Source organism: Sinohyriopsis cumingii, chromosome 8, assembly GCF_028554795.1.
Source record: "Sinohyriopsis cumingii isolate HCF-2022 chromosome 8, ASM2855479v2, whole genome shotgun sequence".
Taxonomy (NCBI): Eukaryota; Metazoa; Mollusca; class Bivalvia; order Unionida; family Unionidae; genus Sinohyriopsis; species Sinohyriopsis cumingii.
Genome location: NC_142968.1, coordinates 33,724,556 through 33,739,177, shown reverse-complemented (window position 1 = coordinate 33,739,177; position 14,622 = coordinate 33,724,556). Strand labels below are relative to the sequence as shown.

At 34.6% G+C, this 14,622-nt stretch overlaps 1 protein-coding gene across 2 annotated transcripts; it reads right to left on the bottom strand.

Annotated features, from left to right (window-relative positions):
* Positions 1-449: 449 nt before the first annotated feature.
* LOC149793266 (uncharacterized) lies at positions 450-12,542 on the bottom strand. 2 transcript variants are annotated; one of them, XM_089966333.1, is made up of 6 exons: positions 12,168-12,542; positions 10,709-11,029; positions 8,741-9,055; positions 7,398-7,439; positions 6,482-6,571; positions 450-1,905 (listed from the first exon to the last, which is right to left on the bottom strand). In XM_089966333.1, exons 1-6 carry the CDS (start codon positions 12,226-12,228, stop codon positions 1,286-1,288), a joined length of 1,449 nt encoding a protein of 482 aa, XP_089822459.1. In that variant the 5' UTR covers positions 12,229-12,542; the 3' UTR covers positions 450-1,285. The 2 variants fall into 2 exon arrangements, with proteins under 2 accessions (XP_089822459.1, XP_089822460.1); XM_089966334.1 differs by lacking the exon at positions 8,741-9,055.
* Between the last annotated feature and the right edge of the window lie 2,080 nt (positions 12,543-14,622).

The window sequence follows — 14,622 nt, the reverse complement described above, 5'->3', positions numbered from 1 at the left end:
GGATAAAGCTTCATGTGATCGGCTTCCCATTGTCCCATTTTTATTCCAGATGCATCGTTACACTCATTTCGAAGATAATCAAAAAGCTCAAGCATCATGACAAGTTCTTGTTTTAGAATATGTTGACGTAGACAATAATTTGGAATAAAAAGTAAAAAGTAAATGCTAAAAACAGCAATATTTTTTTAGAATACAATCTTTCCAGGCAAAACCTGTCGATTAAATGAATGAATGAATGAATTATTAGTTGTTTTGATTTATTAATCTTTTTCATGGATGTGATTAAGCACAAAAATAAAGTCAGTACATTATGAAACCAAGTAGATAAACATAATGTAGCCTGACTTTGTTTGGATTATTGTTTTCAGTCGAATAGCCAGAGTTATGAGATCTGCTAAGCTATGTGGGTTAATAGGATGCAATGCAACCATTGTATAGAGAAAAAAGAATGACGAGGTATATTTTATTTTTGACTGAAAAGGCGCATTAGAATGTTGTTCTGTTTATGTCGACACCTACAGATGATGGCTGATGTATATTTGGAACAGCATGTAAATTACCTACTGATAGAATAATAAATGTCAGATTCGAAAAATTCTTTTTCGTTTTGGCGTTTTTTTCTTTTCAAATTACTGTTCTTAAGTTTAACTGTTCTCATAGTGTAATGATATTGACCACTATTGCTGCACGATGTGGATCGTTAGATCAGTTTTAAAATAAATCGCTACCAAAATCGTATGTACCATGGACTGAATTCACATAAAAGCATGACATTTAATCAGATAGGTTTTCATGACTCACTACAGACGTAGTGCAAGGTAAGTTCCACAGAACTTACGTACAATCTTAATCCTGCAAAAGCATTAATTAAAAGTCTAATGTATACGTGTACAAGTATTTACTTGTACGTATAGGTAAGTAAATTGTTTATTTATCAGTTTCCACAATGTAACAAAGATTAAATGTTTTAATGAAAAATACCAGTTTGCCTTTCTTGAGGTTTGCTTCTATAAGAATATTTATATTCCCTCTGCATTTGCTCCTTTATTCTGTACAACATTAGAGCTACTATGTTTCCTAAGTTGTTTTGAACGAACCCTTACATTTAGGAGTGATATAAACAGAGTATAATATATGTAGATACTTAAACTTAAATCTTAGATGAACCTGGCCTATTCATACATATATGTGAGATGCTGAACCTCGCATTACTCTTCTGATGACGTTCCCCGTATTTGGACGCGTTTGGCGAATGGATAGTATTCTTTGCCAAATCGTTGTCTATCTATAAGGAGCACGGTGGAGATAATTCGTTGGCCAAATCAAGACTTTTTAGCTCAACACTAGAGCCTGTATAGTGAGTCTCCTTAGATCTCTTTTTTTCCAGCTTTGCATATAAAGTTGCTGGAAGGACTCTTGATAACGGTTTTATGTTAATAGCTTTAAAAGAATATAAGAACTTCTCAATGTTAGTTTGCTGCTTGTTTTGCATCGTTACAATTGGATCCGGTGCGGGTGGTCGTAAAGTCATAAAAGTATGCTGGATCACATAATCGTATTCAATAGATGAGTCAGCTGTACTTTCGGCCGCCTTATTACTTAATGCATTCGAACACAGACACGATTCTTTCGAGATACAGTCCGTCATACAGACAGTTTTCAGTTCATCATATTCATGCACATTGTCATCTCCAGGAACAGTTTCTGACAATAATAATTTGGAATTTGACTGCAATTTGCACGCACTTTTCATTGATGACATTGCGCAATCTAAACCTTTTGAGTAAATATTTTCATCGTTCGTTCTGGCTGTGGCCTCCAACTTCTGGCATCCATTTTGAAACATGTTGGCGATAGTCGGATTACCATTCTTGTATGTAAGTTTATGCGTCGTGGTCTTTTGTACTGTAAATGATAAAAAAAGATGTTTTGTGGAGCCTCGTATATACAATTGTCAACTGATTATCCAGCTATAGTCTGTGAATACCATTTGCCAACGTTTATCAGAACGTAATAAAGCCTCACACAAAACATCAAAACATTTTCTAATGACATATTGCTAGAAGAGCGACGGGAACATCAATACTAAATTGTCAGCAAATATTGTTTAACCCTAGCAAATGTAAAATAACGTTTTGGCTTCATACATTCAAAATTTTTAATAGAGACATGGAACAAATTTGACCACTAGCATTTATACCAGTACTAGAAAATGTTGGGCCGATGCTAATGAGAGCGGTTAGGCCTCACTGATTGAAAATGTTTGAGACTGTCAATTACAGAGTGCGATACGGTATGCAGAGACCACTTCTGGGGACAATAATGGATACTAATCGAAGGACTCTGGTGTTAGCACGCTTACACCGTTATATGCTCAACAACTTTGAGGTACTGAATTTCTTTTTTTTTTTGTTATAGGCATACATTCATTTAATATTGCATTGACTAGACGTGGATTTCTGCGGAAGCAGGTGTCTGCGTAGCTGAAACTGGATAGTAAAGGCATCTATGGAAACAGGATATCCTAAGAAGGAGTAAAGGAATGGCAGCATCGCCATGCCGAAAATTCGAGGTCGGTGGTAGCGACGTACACCACATTTGCCCACGCTGCATGTGTCTCAACAAAGTAACACTTCTGAAATGGACAGCAGCCAAGGCGAGCAAACAATTCACCAAATTTATTTGCTAACTTCTAGTGCGGAAGTAGAAGTAGACTTCTTTGCATCATCTGCATCGAATAATCATAGATAACATAAGGTTTACAATGGACTAAGATTTATTCAACGATTGAAGAAGCTTCTCTGGGAGTGGTACGTTACCGAGATAAACTAGGATGCTATGCTGGAAGCAATAGTAACTGCCAAGGACAGGCAATCCGGAGAACCACAATTAAGGTCCAGCACCGTAGTGTAGGGTTGCACCACGAGGATCACCTTGAGGTTCCAAGCATAACCACCGAGGAACGAATCGCGAAAATTGACCTCAGGCAACAGTCAGGGCCGCAAACAACATGTTTAATAGTAAAGGGGTGGGGTGTGAAAGACTTTCACACACTGGTGTCCGGTGTTCATAATCTTGAAACATACGTACCGCCATTATTGATCCAATTGCCTGCGACGTGCAGGAACCCTTGCCAAGGAGAAAAGCAAGTACACGACATGAAGTTTAACCTCATGCTGGCGGTCAAACTCGAGAAGCAAATTGCCTCCTTGCTCCATCACCACCGTTATGCGGTCAGAACGATCAAGCTAATTGTCTCTAACATGAACTGCAAGATTTAAAAGCGCATTAAAAATTAAAGATGCTCCCCATTTCGACGGTACGATCGTCGGCTGCTGCGAACCGTTAGATAGGTCACAGGCTAGAGAGTCGACTAAGCATCCCTTTGTAAATTTACGAATCCAGTTCGGCCAGTGAAAGCAGCCTCAAAATGGATTTGTTAACCACCAAGGCGTACAGGTGCCTATGGTTCGTGCCGTGCACAATTATTAATGCAACTACAGTTGGGATATTGTCAATACGAGGAATCGGGAACACTCTCCAAAATACCCAAAATACCCGGTCTTTCAATACAATTAACATTTTGACATGTACCCTCATTGATGACGATATTCAGAGTACTACCTGTAAAAATCTCAGAGCTGTCCGGCGCACTCGGCGCTGTGGCCAAATATCGGCGGAGATGACTGACGATGCTGAAGGTGCTCTGAATGTTGTGTTCTGTGCGGGTATCGTGGTATTGTATCATTGTTGACCTAAATCGTAGTTACCCCTATCGCGACCACTACATCTTATCCATGGGCTGTGGCCTGTCGCCTCTGCCGAGATTTACGTAAGCCGGCGTTAGACATAAACAACGTGACGGAATCTGCTTTATGGTCGATTCCAATATTATCGTGATGTTTTATGGAGTGTAGGGTGTTATAGCGACACATCGTGGAAAGTATTCTCGTTCTTGCTCGATGAGACGGTCAATAGCGACATCCTGGAGAACTCAGAGAAGACGCACGTCACATGGCCATCGACTACACGGCAAAATCGGTGGTAATCGTCCCTCACAAATTTCGTGGCCCGAGGGTAGGTCCTGGGTGTTGATGGACATTCACATTGATTTGGGCAACGTGCCGTCTATCAACCTTTTACAATAAAGATGTGTATATTCTCAACTATGAGAGTTGACCCAAGTGCAACACCTTCGTATGCGATGGGGATGTAATCTGATGGTGGCAAGCTTGCTAGCCACAGCACATGTCGTGATTGACATCGATCCTAGTCGTCAAAAGGTTTCGATTAATAGAACCCATGCTAGTGACCAAAGGTTAATAACGAATACACCATCACAACTTCTTATCAATTGTCCCCAAGGTTTTTCTATGACTAGCACAAATTCTGTTTCCAAAAGGTTTCCATGGCTGATGAAATATCACTAGTATCTTATGCTGCTCTTTTTGTTGTTGTTATATTATTGTTAAATATATTTTTTGTTTTTGTAATTTTGTATTCATGAGTGCAAATTGCAATGATTATCTATAGATGTATTTCTTCTATATATGTATAAAAGGGTCTATTTTATTAATGAAGCTAAAATTGCTTAGGATCTATAAATGAATACATACGTACTTGTTTATAGCTAATAGTAGTAAAAATAATAAAAATATTAATAACGATGTTGACGAGTTTCGGGATATTCTCATCGGACAGGTCGGTAAAGTGGTATCTTAGAAGGATTTAGTTAATTCAGATTGGGTGGGTAAAATCATGGGAGTTCTTCTATATTAACATTTTTAACATTAAAAATTTTAACATTAGTTCTTCTAGTTGTTGCAAATTTTCGTTTTCACATGTAGTGGTAATAGTAGTGATGCTATGATGTTGTTGTTGTTGGGTTTAACGCCGTTTTTCAGCACACGATAGAATATACATGGCGGCCAGTATTAATGGTGGAGGAAGAACCCGGGAAAACCCTCGAAAGAACCACCGACCCATGAGAAGCTACTGGCAAACTTTCTCACATACCCACATTAGCCGAATCCGAGACTCGAACCCACGCAGACAGAGGTGAGATGGTAGTGATCCGTAACGAAGCGCGCTTTAGACCTCTCGACCAGTCGGGGCCACGTGATAATATGAGTATTTTAGACTTTTCATCCTTTATATAAATGGTTCGATTGGGCAGTTTTCTCATTCATATTTCTAGTGTTCTTCTTGTAACATCAAATCTGCAGACGTATTTTAAGTTGTATTTAGATATTTTATGCTGTATTCAGATATTATTTGAGAGGAAAAAACATGTGTTTGGATTTTTCCTTGGAAATAGAAACTGTTCGTTTGAATATAATATTATTTTGGAAATATTTTGGAAATAGTATTCAAAGGTGTTAGAGACTACGCCAGTTAGACTGCTGGCCGACCAGTACATTCGTAGATCAAAATTTGTTTCATCCTTTTGGACTTTAATATAACATTTTCAGGATTATTTTGGATGCAATGCTTAATACTGTAAGTTCATCGTCAATGTTCATCTAATTACACTGATAATTACATTTTAAGTTTGACAAACCGTGTTAGGTTTGCTTTTTTCTGTAACTTACTAATTTTACTACCATAAGTTTGTAACATTCATGTTGAACAATTAAAATTCTAACCAGATTGTTTTCAAACGGATGAAAATGTGTTGTTTATCCACGAACGTTTCCTTTTATTTGTCAATTTTGAGCTATGTTCACGCTAACAAGATTGAGTTCTCTTAGTAACAGTTATTGTTCCGTGTTTTGTATTTCTTATTATCATTATTTACTTATAAGATAACAATGTCAATTTTAGTTAATAACTTGCGTCCACGTGTCAAAACTGTGAGACGGCGGATGCGCTTCATCGTTGCAAAATTGGCAAAAAAGTATTTTTAAATAGTTTTACTCCATTCTTTTACATATATTGGAAATAGTATTTAAGTCACTTATTTATGAGATACATGGAATAACCAGAGATGGTTGATTTACATGGTATGATAAACTTTTAATTGTTTTCTTACTTTTTTCTTTTATTTTTTTATTAATACGATAGCTTACTTAATGTACTAATTACTCTAGAGCCATCTTATGTAGATATTTTACATTGATGTTTATGTTCAATTTAATTTAATTTATGATAAAATACATCTATGTGTTGGCAAGTTACAATTTATTAAGGAAAATTGCACATGCCCATTACTGGATCAAGAAGAGCCATTTAAATAATAATCATTTATGACACATTTTGAAACTATTGTTTTATATTAAAACTTCTATTGGTCAACGGTTTTATATTCGCGTTTGCAATTGTATTTGTAGTCATACATTATTGCTATGCTATGGTCCAGTTCTGCATATTACCGTTACAGTATTGTCGCATTAACAATAGTTCACCTTTATCGTGTGAATCAAATATTCTCATTCACGAATTCATGTTAGGAAGAAAAATAGTACAATAACTCTTAATATACCTCTCCTTGTTCGATACTTCCGCAAGGCAATGATAACCAGGAAAGCCGATGCTATCAGTAGTGCAGAGATTAGAAGTCCAGTTCCAGTCTCTGTAAGAGAAGAAATGTGTACCAGTATGCAGATAGACTAGCACATGCTAAAATGATACATTCAGACCGAAAAATATACATGCGTGCGTATATTCTGATATGAAGACACACATACATATGGAGAGAATCCTTCAGTCCTTGTATCCTTCGATAATTCAGAACGTTTCTGCTGTTTTGTCGCAGTAGTTACCATAGCAACCACTAGGTGAATACTTGAAGCAGTTCTAATATACAACAATTACGGCTTTTTATGTTCTATCTTTATTTTCGAATGAACCTCAGATTATTTGTTCCCTGTCTCTGTATGTTCTTCACTTTAGTTCGAACCCTATCTTACGGCATGATGCATGGTAATGTATACCTTCAGCCACTAAGTCTGTGATAATTAGTCAAACATAGAGATGTTCGGCATATATACATGGATTGATTGATGCACTGATTTTGTCACTGATCCAATAAAAAAAAATACCCTATCAAATGATATACATTTTCATGTATTAAGGTAATTATTTTTTTATAACTGACCTTAATTATATATATGCGTCCTGTAGTTACCAAAGAACATTAATATGATTAGTAAATAAAATAGACCACATATATAGAAATTAATGCATGCCGTCGTTAAGAAATATGCTCACCTATCCCGATTACAAACTATGGAAAGCATGTTAATACATTTAGGTACAGAGATATATGAAGATTAACCGGCTTATGCAATTAATGAATTAGTGATATAAGGAACGAAATAACTATTTTGTATCTTATTGCACAGGTGCAAAAAACCAAGCTATTCCACTCAATCATCTCGTTAACTTTCACAACTTACCGTTAACTTTGTAGGAGCTCGCTGGTGTAGGCTTGTTTTGTTCTGGAGATGAAGACAAATAGCAATATATTCAGAAGAAACACTAAGAAAACACGTTCATACTCTTTCAACGAAACACGCATTCAATTTTTTTTCTCAGTTTATCAAATGTATATGTATTAGAACTGTATTGTGCCATCTTATACGCCTCTAAAACAGAATAGATGTGTTAATGACCTGTTAGTAAACTTGTGCTTGTCAAACACGAATTCCCTCGCTTTCAGGTACATTTCCTAACATGTGTTACTATGTCGAGTGAGAGAAAAGCGGAAAAACAAATAAAATGTGAGATGCTTTGCTGAAAGTTATGTATTGACAGACCAACTAAAACAGAGACAGAGAGAGCGAAAGGGTGTGGGGTTTTGGAGACTTGCCTAACCAAACAACACAGTGAGACAGAAAGAAAGAAATAGTTGGAAGATTGAGGCCACCGAATATTTTCATATTTTTAAATTATCCGTTTTAGAACCTAATTATACATTTATATTGATAAAAAACAATTACCAAAATATGAAAACAATTATAGTGTTTGTGCCGCTTAATCAAGACATTTACCGTTCAGTTTCGAAAGGCTGTTGCGTTTTCTGTTCTTTGGTCTTTCGAACACTGTAGTTATATCCATGAAAAGAGTTTACAAGCCATTACGACGACCCAAACTCGTGTAGTGTTACTTAGTGAAAGTTTTAATTTTAAGGGCTTCAGCACGCACACATTCTTTTTCTCTCTCATTCAACAGATTTCCACATACTTGCCACGATGCATTCGAGAGACAGACATACAGACAAACCGACACAGAGACAGAGACATAGATAGTACTGGGGTACTGAATTGAATTTGTTTCACAGTCTACATATTTAATTCTTTCAACGACATTTAACAATACAAATATCTACACATTTCATACGCAGATACATTTCCTATCTGATGCTCTGACATGACCGAACACGGCGTCATAGTTTTCGTTTGGATAGAGCAATTGGATTTGGTAGTTTGGTAATTTCGAAATCATATTTTCAGTTCGTTTGATGTCTTGATTAAGGGGCACAAACACTGTAATTTATTTCATATTTTGGTAACAGATAATGCTTTAAGTCTTCTAAAGAAATTTTCATATTTGTCAGCTAGTGTATTTAAACGTGTTCGCGTACAGTTATCATCTACATTTTTAACATTGGCACGATAAGATTATGCGACACCATCATTCGCCTTGAAAACCTGTGACGTAGTTCAGGTGCAAGATTAACATGTATGTAAAATTATTTGTGTAGATAATATGTGCATCAATTTATCTATCACAAGCTTACCGTCAACGTCAACAAATATAGAATCCAAAAGGCGCCCTTTCTCATCCCATGCAAAATAACCGCCCTTGTGAAGCCACGATGTGTGTGGAAAGGTGAAGGAGAATTCTCTTGTTTTCAATGCACATTTTTGAATTTCCATATCATCCACTATTACAACATCTCCAGAGTTGAAAACGTCTTTACTCACATTGTAAAGAAGGACAGTTCGGTTAACTTTATAATTGGCATAATCAATTCTAATCGAAGACGTGTTTGTTTCAGGAAAAATGAATGAAAGTGTAATGCGTTCCCCTGAATGTGCCGGCAGTATGCGACCTATAAACAGAACAAAATGAAATAAAGTCATTAAAACATCCCTGTACTTCATTGCTTGCAAGAAAGATGCATTTACTTCCAAATAATGACACACATAATTAATGCAGTAGCAAGACGTTAAGTGTGTTGCGATAAGGAATTATGGAATATATTTTTAAACGTAAAAAATAACATACATTTAACCCACATAGAAATAAGGTCAGCCTGAGGAGTTATCAAAAAATCAGCCAGTATGAGTTCTAATAAATTATTTTGCACCCATGCTCATAATGATAAAATCTAATAAACCAACTTTTTGGCGCAACACACGTAACTGTATACAGCCAGCCACTATTACACCAAGGGTACGCAGAGCAATCATTACACCAAGAATTGCCAGCTTTTCGTGCCAGATACCAACATTGTTCTACATAAAATGGCGTAAAATACCAATCAGACACCAATACATGATGGTAAACTCCTTGCATGTTTAAAATCATGAAGCTATAAACAAATTCTGACCTGGTTTTTCAAGCTCTAAAGTTAAATAGTATAAAACTGCAGACAAGGACACAAATCATAGCAAGACCGAACATTTCATGGTTATGTTGATGTCAAACGTAAAATTATAAAACTTACATATCGTTTACCAAATCATTCTAGAACTGGTTTCTGGAAGACGCAATTTTCGACAGTGATCAATTTAGGAGACAATATTCGAGCATTGCAATGTTCAGTGACTTATGTTCTCCATTCAGTTACATATAGCAGGCGTTATTTTTATTTGTATCTTGGCTTCCTCCTGCGATACCATTTAAAAGGATACCAACATGTCAAAGTTGTACGCAATACAATACACACACATATGTGTGTATATATATATATATATATATATATATATATATATATATATATATATATATATATATATATATATATGTAGATATATGGGAATTCTGCGTGCGTTTTTGGGGAAATATGAATCAACAGAAATACTTGCCTGGAAGAAAACGAGCATTAATTTTGTTTCTCCTTTCTCTTTCTGTGTTATTCTGTAATATGCCCTTTATCGTTTGATTGTCTTTATAAGTCTATTTAAGATATATTATCTTATAGCATATCTACCAATCATATCTCGCGGCGTTGATCAACAAATTTATTTCGTTTGTTATCATCATTTGACCACGCACACTATTCTTTTCTTTTTTTATACCCGAAATCATTACGACTGAATAGCAGTGTCAAACGAATGACAGTGATGAGTAAATAATTATGCGATCATGAAAAGTAACAAGATGCATGCAAGTTTTCTAAATAGAAGAACTAATCTCACTAAAAGCTTGTAGATATTTATGTAAGAACATGGTGGGGTTGTGTCTGTTCTTTTGTTGTTTAGCAGATCAGGGAAGCAGATATTATGACGAATAACACGCTTAGGATAATATCCAGTATGGCTCGTCATCCACCCATGAACGGGAATTAATTACAACTGTCTATTACGATTTGATAACAAAAATTACTTTCACTAATATGATTTGTTTGAATCGGGTTTACGAAGTTGGATAGCAAGCTACATAAGATGCAAACGTGAATGTTCGTTGTATGTCTGTCTCCTTTAATTATACATATAATGTCTCGACAAAATGTTTATGTTGATATCAAAAGAATACTTACGTGCAACAAGAACACCTGTGTTTCCTTTCTCTAAGGAATTTTCCCTTACTGTATACTTTCCACTGTCATTGAAATTTGCATTTAGTAGTAGAAAACTGAAATTACGATCGTTCATGACGATTCTTTGTATTCGGCCAGTATAATTACTGTTAATTGAAGGTGTTCCTTTTTTCCCCTTCTCTTGCTGGTACATCAACACATTCGTGGAATGTCGATTACTGATGTAACCAGAGAAGTTTATTTCCAACGTAGTACTTACATTCGTTTGAAGTTCATCAATATAAACAGTTGCATTATTTCCCTGAATATTAGCCAGCAGATCTGCAAGAATTAACAATGAACCTTATAAGATACACCTAAATCATGATCACAGTATAATTCCTTTATCTTTTTAAATCATTAGAAATATTTTCATGCATACCGACATACAGATATACATACATACATACATGCATACATACATACATACACACAACCGCAAATGCATACACACATAAACACACACACATACATACATACATACATACATACATACATACATACATACATACATACATTCATACATACATACATACATACATACATACATACATACATCAACCAATCCATTCATCCATCCATCCATCCATCCATCCATACATACATACATACATATTCCATGCATACACACATACACATCTGCGTATTTAAGATGTTTCAATGTCGCTCGAATATGGATCTTCATTATCTACGAGCATGTATTAACGATGAAGTCTTAAATGATGCCAAGGTCCTATCACATAAAATAATGCATGATTTTCCCTCAACCTTCGTTGGGCTTTTTCGTAAAGCGAAATAATTATCTCCATTTTCGCAAATGATAACTTTGAAAACTAAGTATTACTATCATTATGATAGGATAAACATAATGATATATATATATATATATATATATATATATAGAGAGAGAGAGAGAGAGAGAGAGAGAGAGAGAGAGAGAGTCATACAGAGACAACTATAAATTAGAGAGGAAGAATGACAGTTTGTGCATTATCTCGTGTACAGTCAGATATTATTGTCTTTCAACATCATATGCGAGCTACATATTTGTCAATACCTAAATTGATTGCTGTTCTTATAATACATTAATTTACATTTTAAGTCTGGGGGTTAATATTTATTTCAAAACAAGATAATTTTATCAATACTCACTTAAATTTACGCTTGCTTGAGGATCATATATGAAAATTGATTTTTATGGGTATTTTCTAGCCTTACCAATTTACAATAATTTAATCTAAAAATTAATTTTGCTACGATATTCAGCAGTAGTTCAAAATGTTTAGTTCGGGTCTTCTGTATGCAGTTCCTTCAATATATAACTCAGTAATCTCAGATTTGTCTGCATCACAAAATACTCTAAATTTAACGCATATTCGTAAAACATTCACATCTTGTATCATATTTCTATTTTACTCACCTTTAGCATGCCTTATTTCACACATCATGAGAAAAGCCGATACTTTGATGAAACTATCCATATTGTACTCACAGTTGTGATTCCACAAATTGCTCTATATTGTAAGAAAGTAAATGCAAATATCAGTATGATCTGTGCCGGCAAAAATAGGGATTGTCTGCGCGATCATACATGCACATAGCCAATGGTAATAATGAGTATTGTTTACATTCTATGTGGTTGATGTATACACACATTCGTACTTTGTTCCACTGCAGTATGACGCAGAGGTAATATGTTCGGTAATTACCGTTGCAAAGGAAAATATATATCACACAGTTCTGCATGTAAATATTGTATCCTGTTTTGGAATTATAGACTCTGATGACGGAAAAGGGTCAGCAATACCAGCAAGGACAGTAAATGAAAGCTTAAGAAGCTTTAAGAAATGGGCAATCAATCTGACGGATATGATTCATTATATTACCTTGACCTCTGAACTACTTTTCTGAATTTCTGAAAAGAAATAGTGTAACAGATTTCCTCCCATATGATTCACAAAATTTACAATCAGTGCATATTCATGTTTTGTTTAAGAGCAGGTTCATGTACATTGAACACGAAACAATTATGTCGTCGCACAATGAGATAATATGTGTATGCTGCTTTAAGTGAGGATGTTAAACAGTGCGTGAGTTATATTAGGTGTGTGTGTGTGAGAGAGAGAGAGAGAGAGACAGAGACAGAGACAGAATGCACAGTCATACACACACAATTAACAGCTACTGTCATTTCTGTTTTGTTATTGATGTTTCTTTTGTTGCTTTTTGTGTGACCATCCATCCTAGAGATACATGTTTACCTTACTGTAATACATCAGATGAAGAAGAATGACGGAAATATATATTGTCAAAATACGCAAAGCGATCAAGCATATGCTGGATTTTCATCAATAACATTTCTATTTGAAAACAGAAAGTCAAAAGCGCTACATAGCTTATCAGAAGAATGTTCATGGTTTTCAAACAAAAGAAATGATGGTGGACGTGGTTAAAAGGTTGAAAAGGCTATATTGACACAACATTTTTTTTCACCCTCACACCATTTACAGCTTTTGCATTCAACGTCTCCTTATAATATTCATGCATACCGCACTATATTTATATGTTACAGTTACTGAAAGCAAGAAGATACTGGTTTATATGTGAGTAATTACGAAAACAAAATCAATAAATACATTGTTTTGTCTTTGACATCAGATACATGATTATAACATGCAATCCATATATTCTTACGCATCATATTTGCTTACTCCAAATATATATATATATATATATATATATATATATATATATATATATATATATATATATATATATATATATATATATATATCCTATGATAACCAAAATTCAAAGACATAGGTATTGTGTTCTCCGCCATTCGTCACTCATCCAATTTTTTGGAAAATATTGGATTGCATTTTAGTTGTATGATATATTAATTGGCTTGGTGCATAAGACACGAAAACTATAACTAGCAAAATATAAAAAATATATAAGTTTAATGTTTCTAAAAGGAAAATGTGTTTTGCAATGGTACATTTATTAATAATAGTCTTTTTACAGAGTACGCTAATGTAGAATAGAATTATTATCAAAGGAACCTCAATACAATACATTTAATGCACCATATTACACATCTGCTGCAGACGTGATAGAGAGAGGAAGTAAAATCGGTTTCTATCAAACAATGGATTCAGAAAAGTAGACTAGGTTTAATGGAAATGAAAGTTTACGCTGTACACAGAACAATAGTAGAAATGTAGTATTTATAAAATAGGAGAGTGAGATTAACACGTGATAACTATATCAATGTTAACGATACTAACAAACAATGAAACTGATATTTTAAAAACAGAAATCAATATTTAAATTTAAAGCAAACCATATTTTCCTTTTGTGGTTCTGATTCGTGCCATCTAGTTAATAATTTCCAAGTGTCGAAATGTCAAACTATTGTGAACGCACAATATCCCACTGGTAACGAAAACCACTGTATGAAAACAGAAAATTAAAATATATAATGCTATATGTTTGAATGTGCTCATTCATTTCAACTAAAGTGATTAACCTTGTCCTACAATTTTGACCATGAGAATATGAATTTTGATCATGACGTTTTATTACGGGCCTGTCTTTGGCTTTCACAAAAATATTCCTATTGTGATTGTTACGTTTTCCAAAGATATTTTCATAGGGTTGAAGTTATGAATTTTTTCAAAGAAGTATTAAAAAGGCAAGTACACTTTGATAATTAAAATTCAGCCGAAACGTTTACAATTATCCCAGATTATATGAATTTCATGTCTCATTTGTCAAAAATAAAAGAACTCCCGGTCTTTTTTTTCAGCATTTATGCTGTCCTTTATCTCGCTTATAAAATTCAATTTGTACTGGATGCTAACATGTAGATA

Bases quoted from the DNA above. Each gene is read 5' to 3' on its own strand.
- LOC149793266 (XM_089966333.1), bottom strand. From the start codon at position 12,228: ATGGATAGTTTCATCAAAGTATCGGCTTTTCTCATGATGTGTGAAATA. The intron at 6,572-7,397 runs GTAAGTTGTGAA...CTTCTCTTACAG, and splicing joins GAGCTCCTACAAAGTTAACG to AGACTGGAACTGGACTTCTA. The intron at 1,906-6,481 runs GTATATTAAGAG...TATCATTTACAG, and splicing joins GAAGTATCGAACAAGGAGAG to TACAAAAGACCACGACGCAT.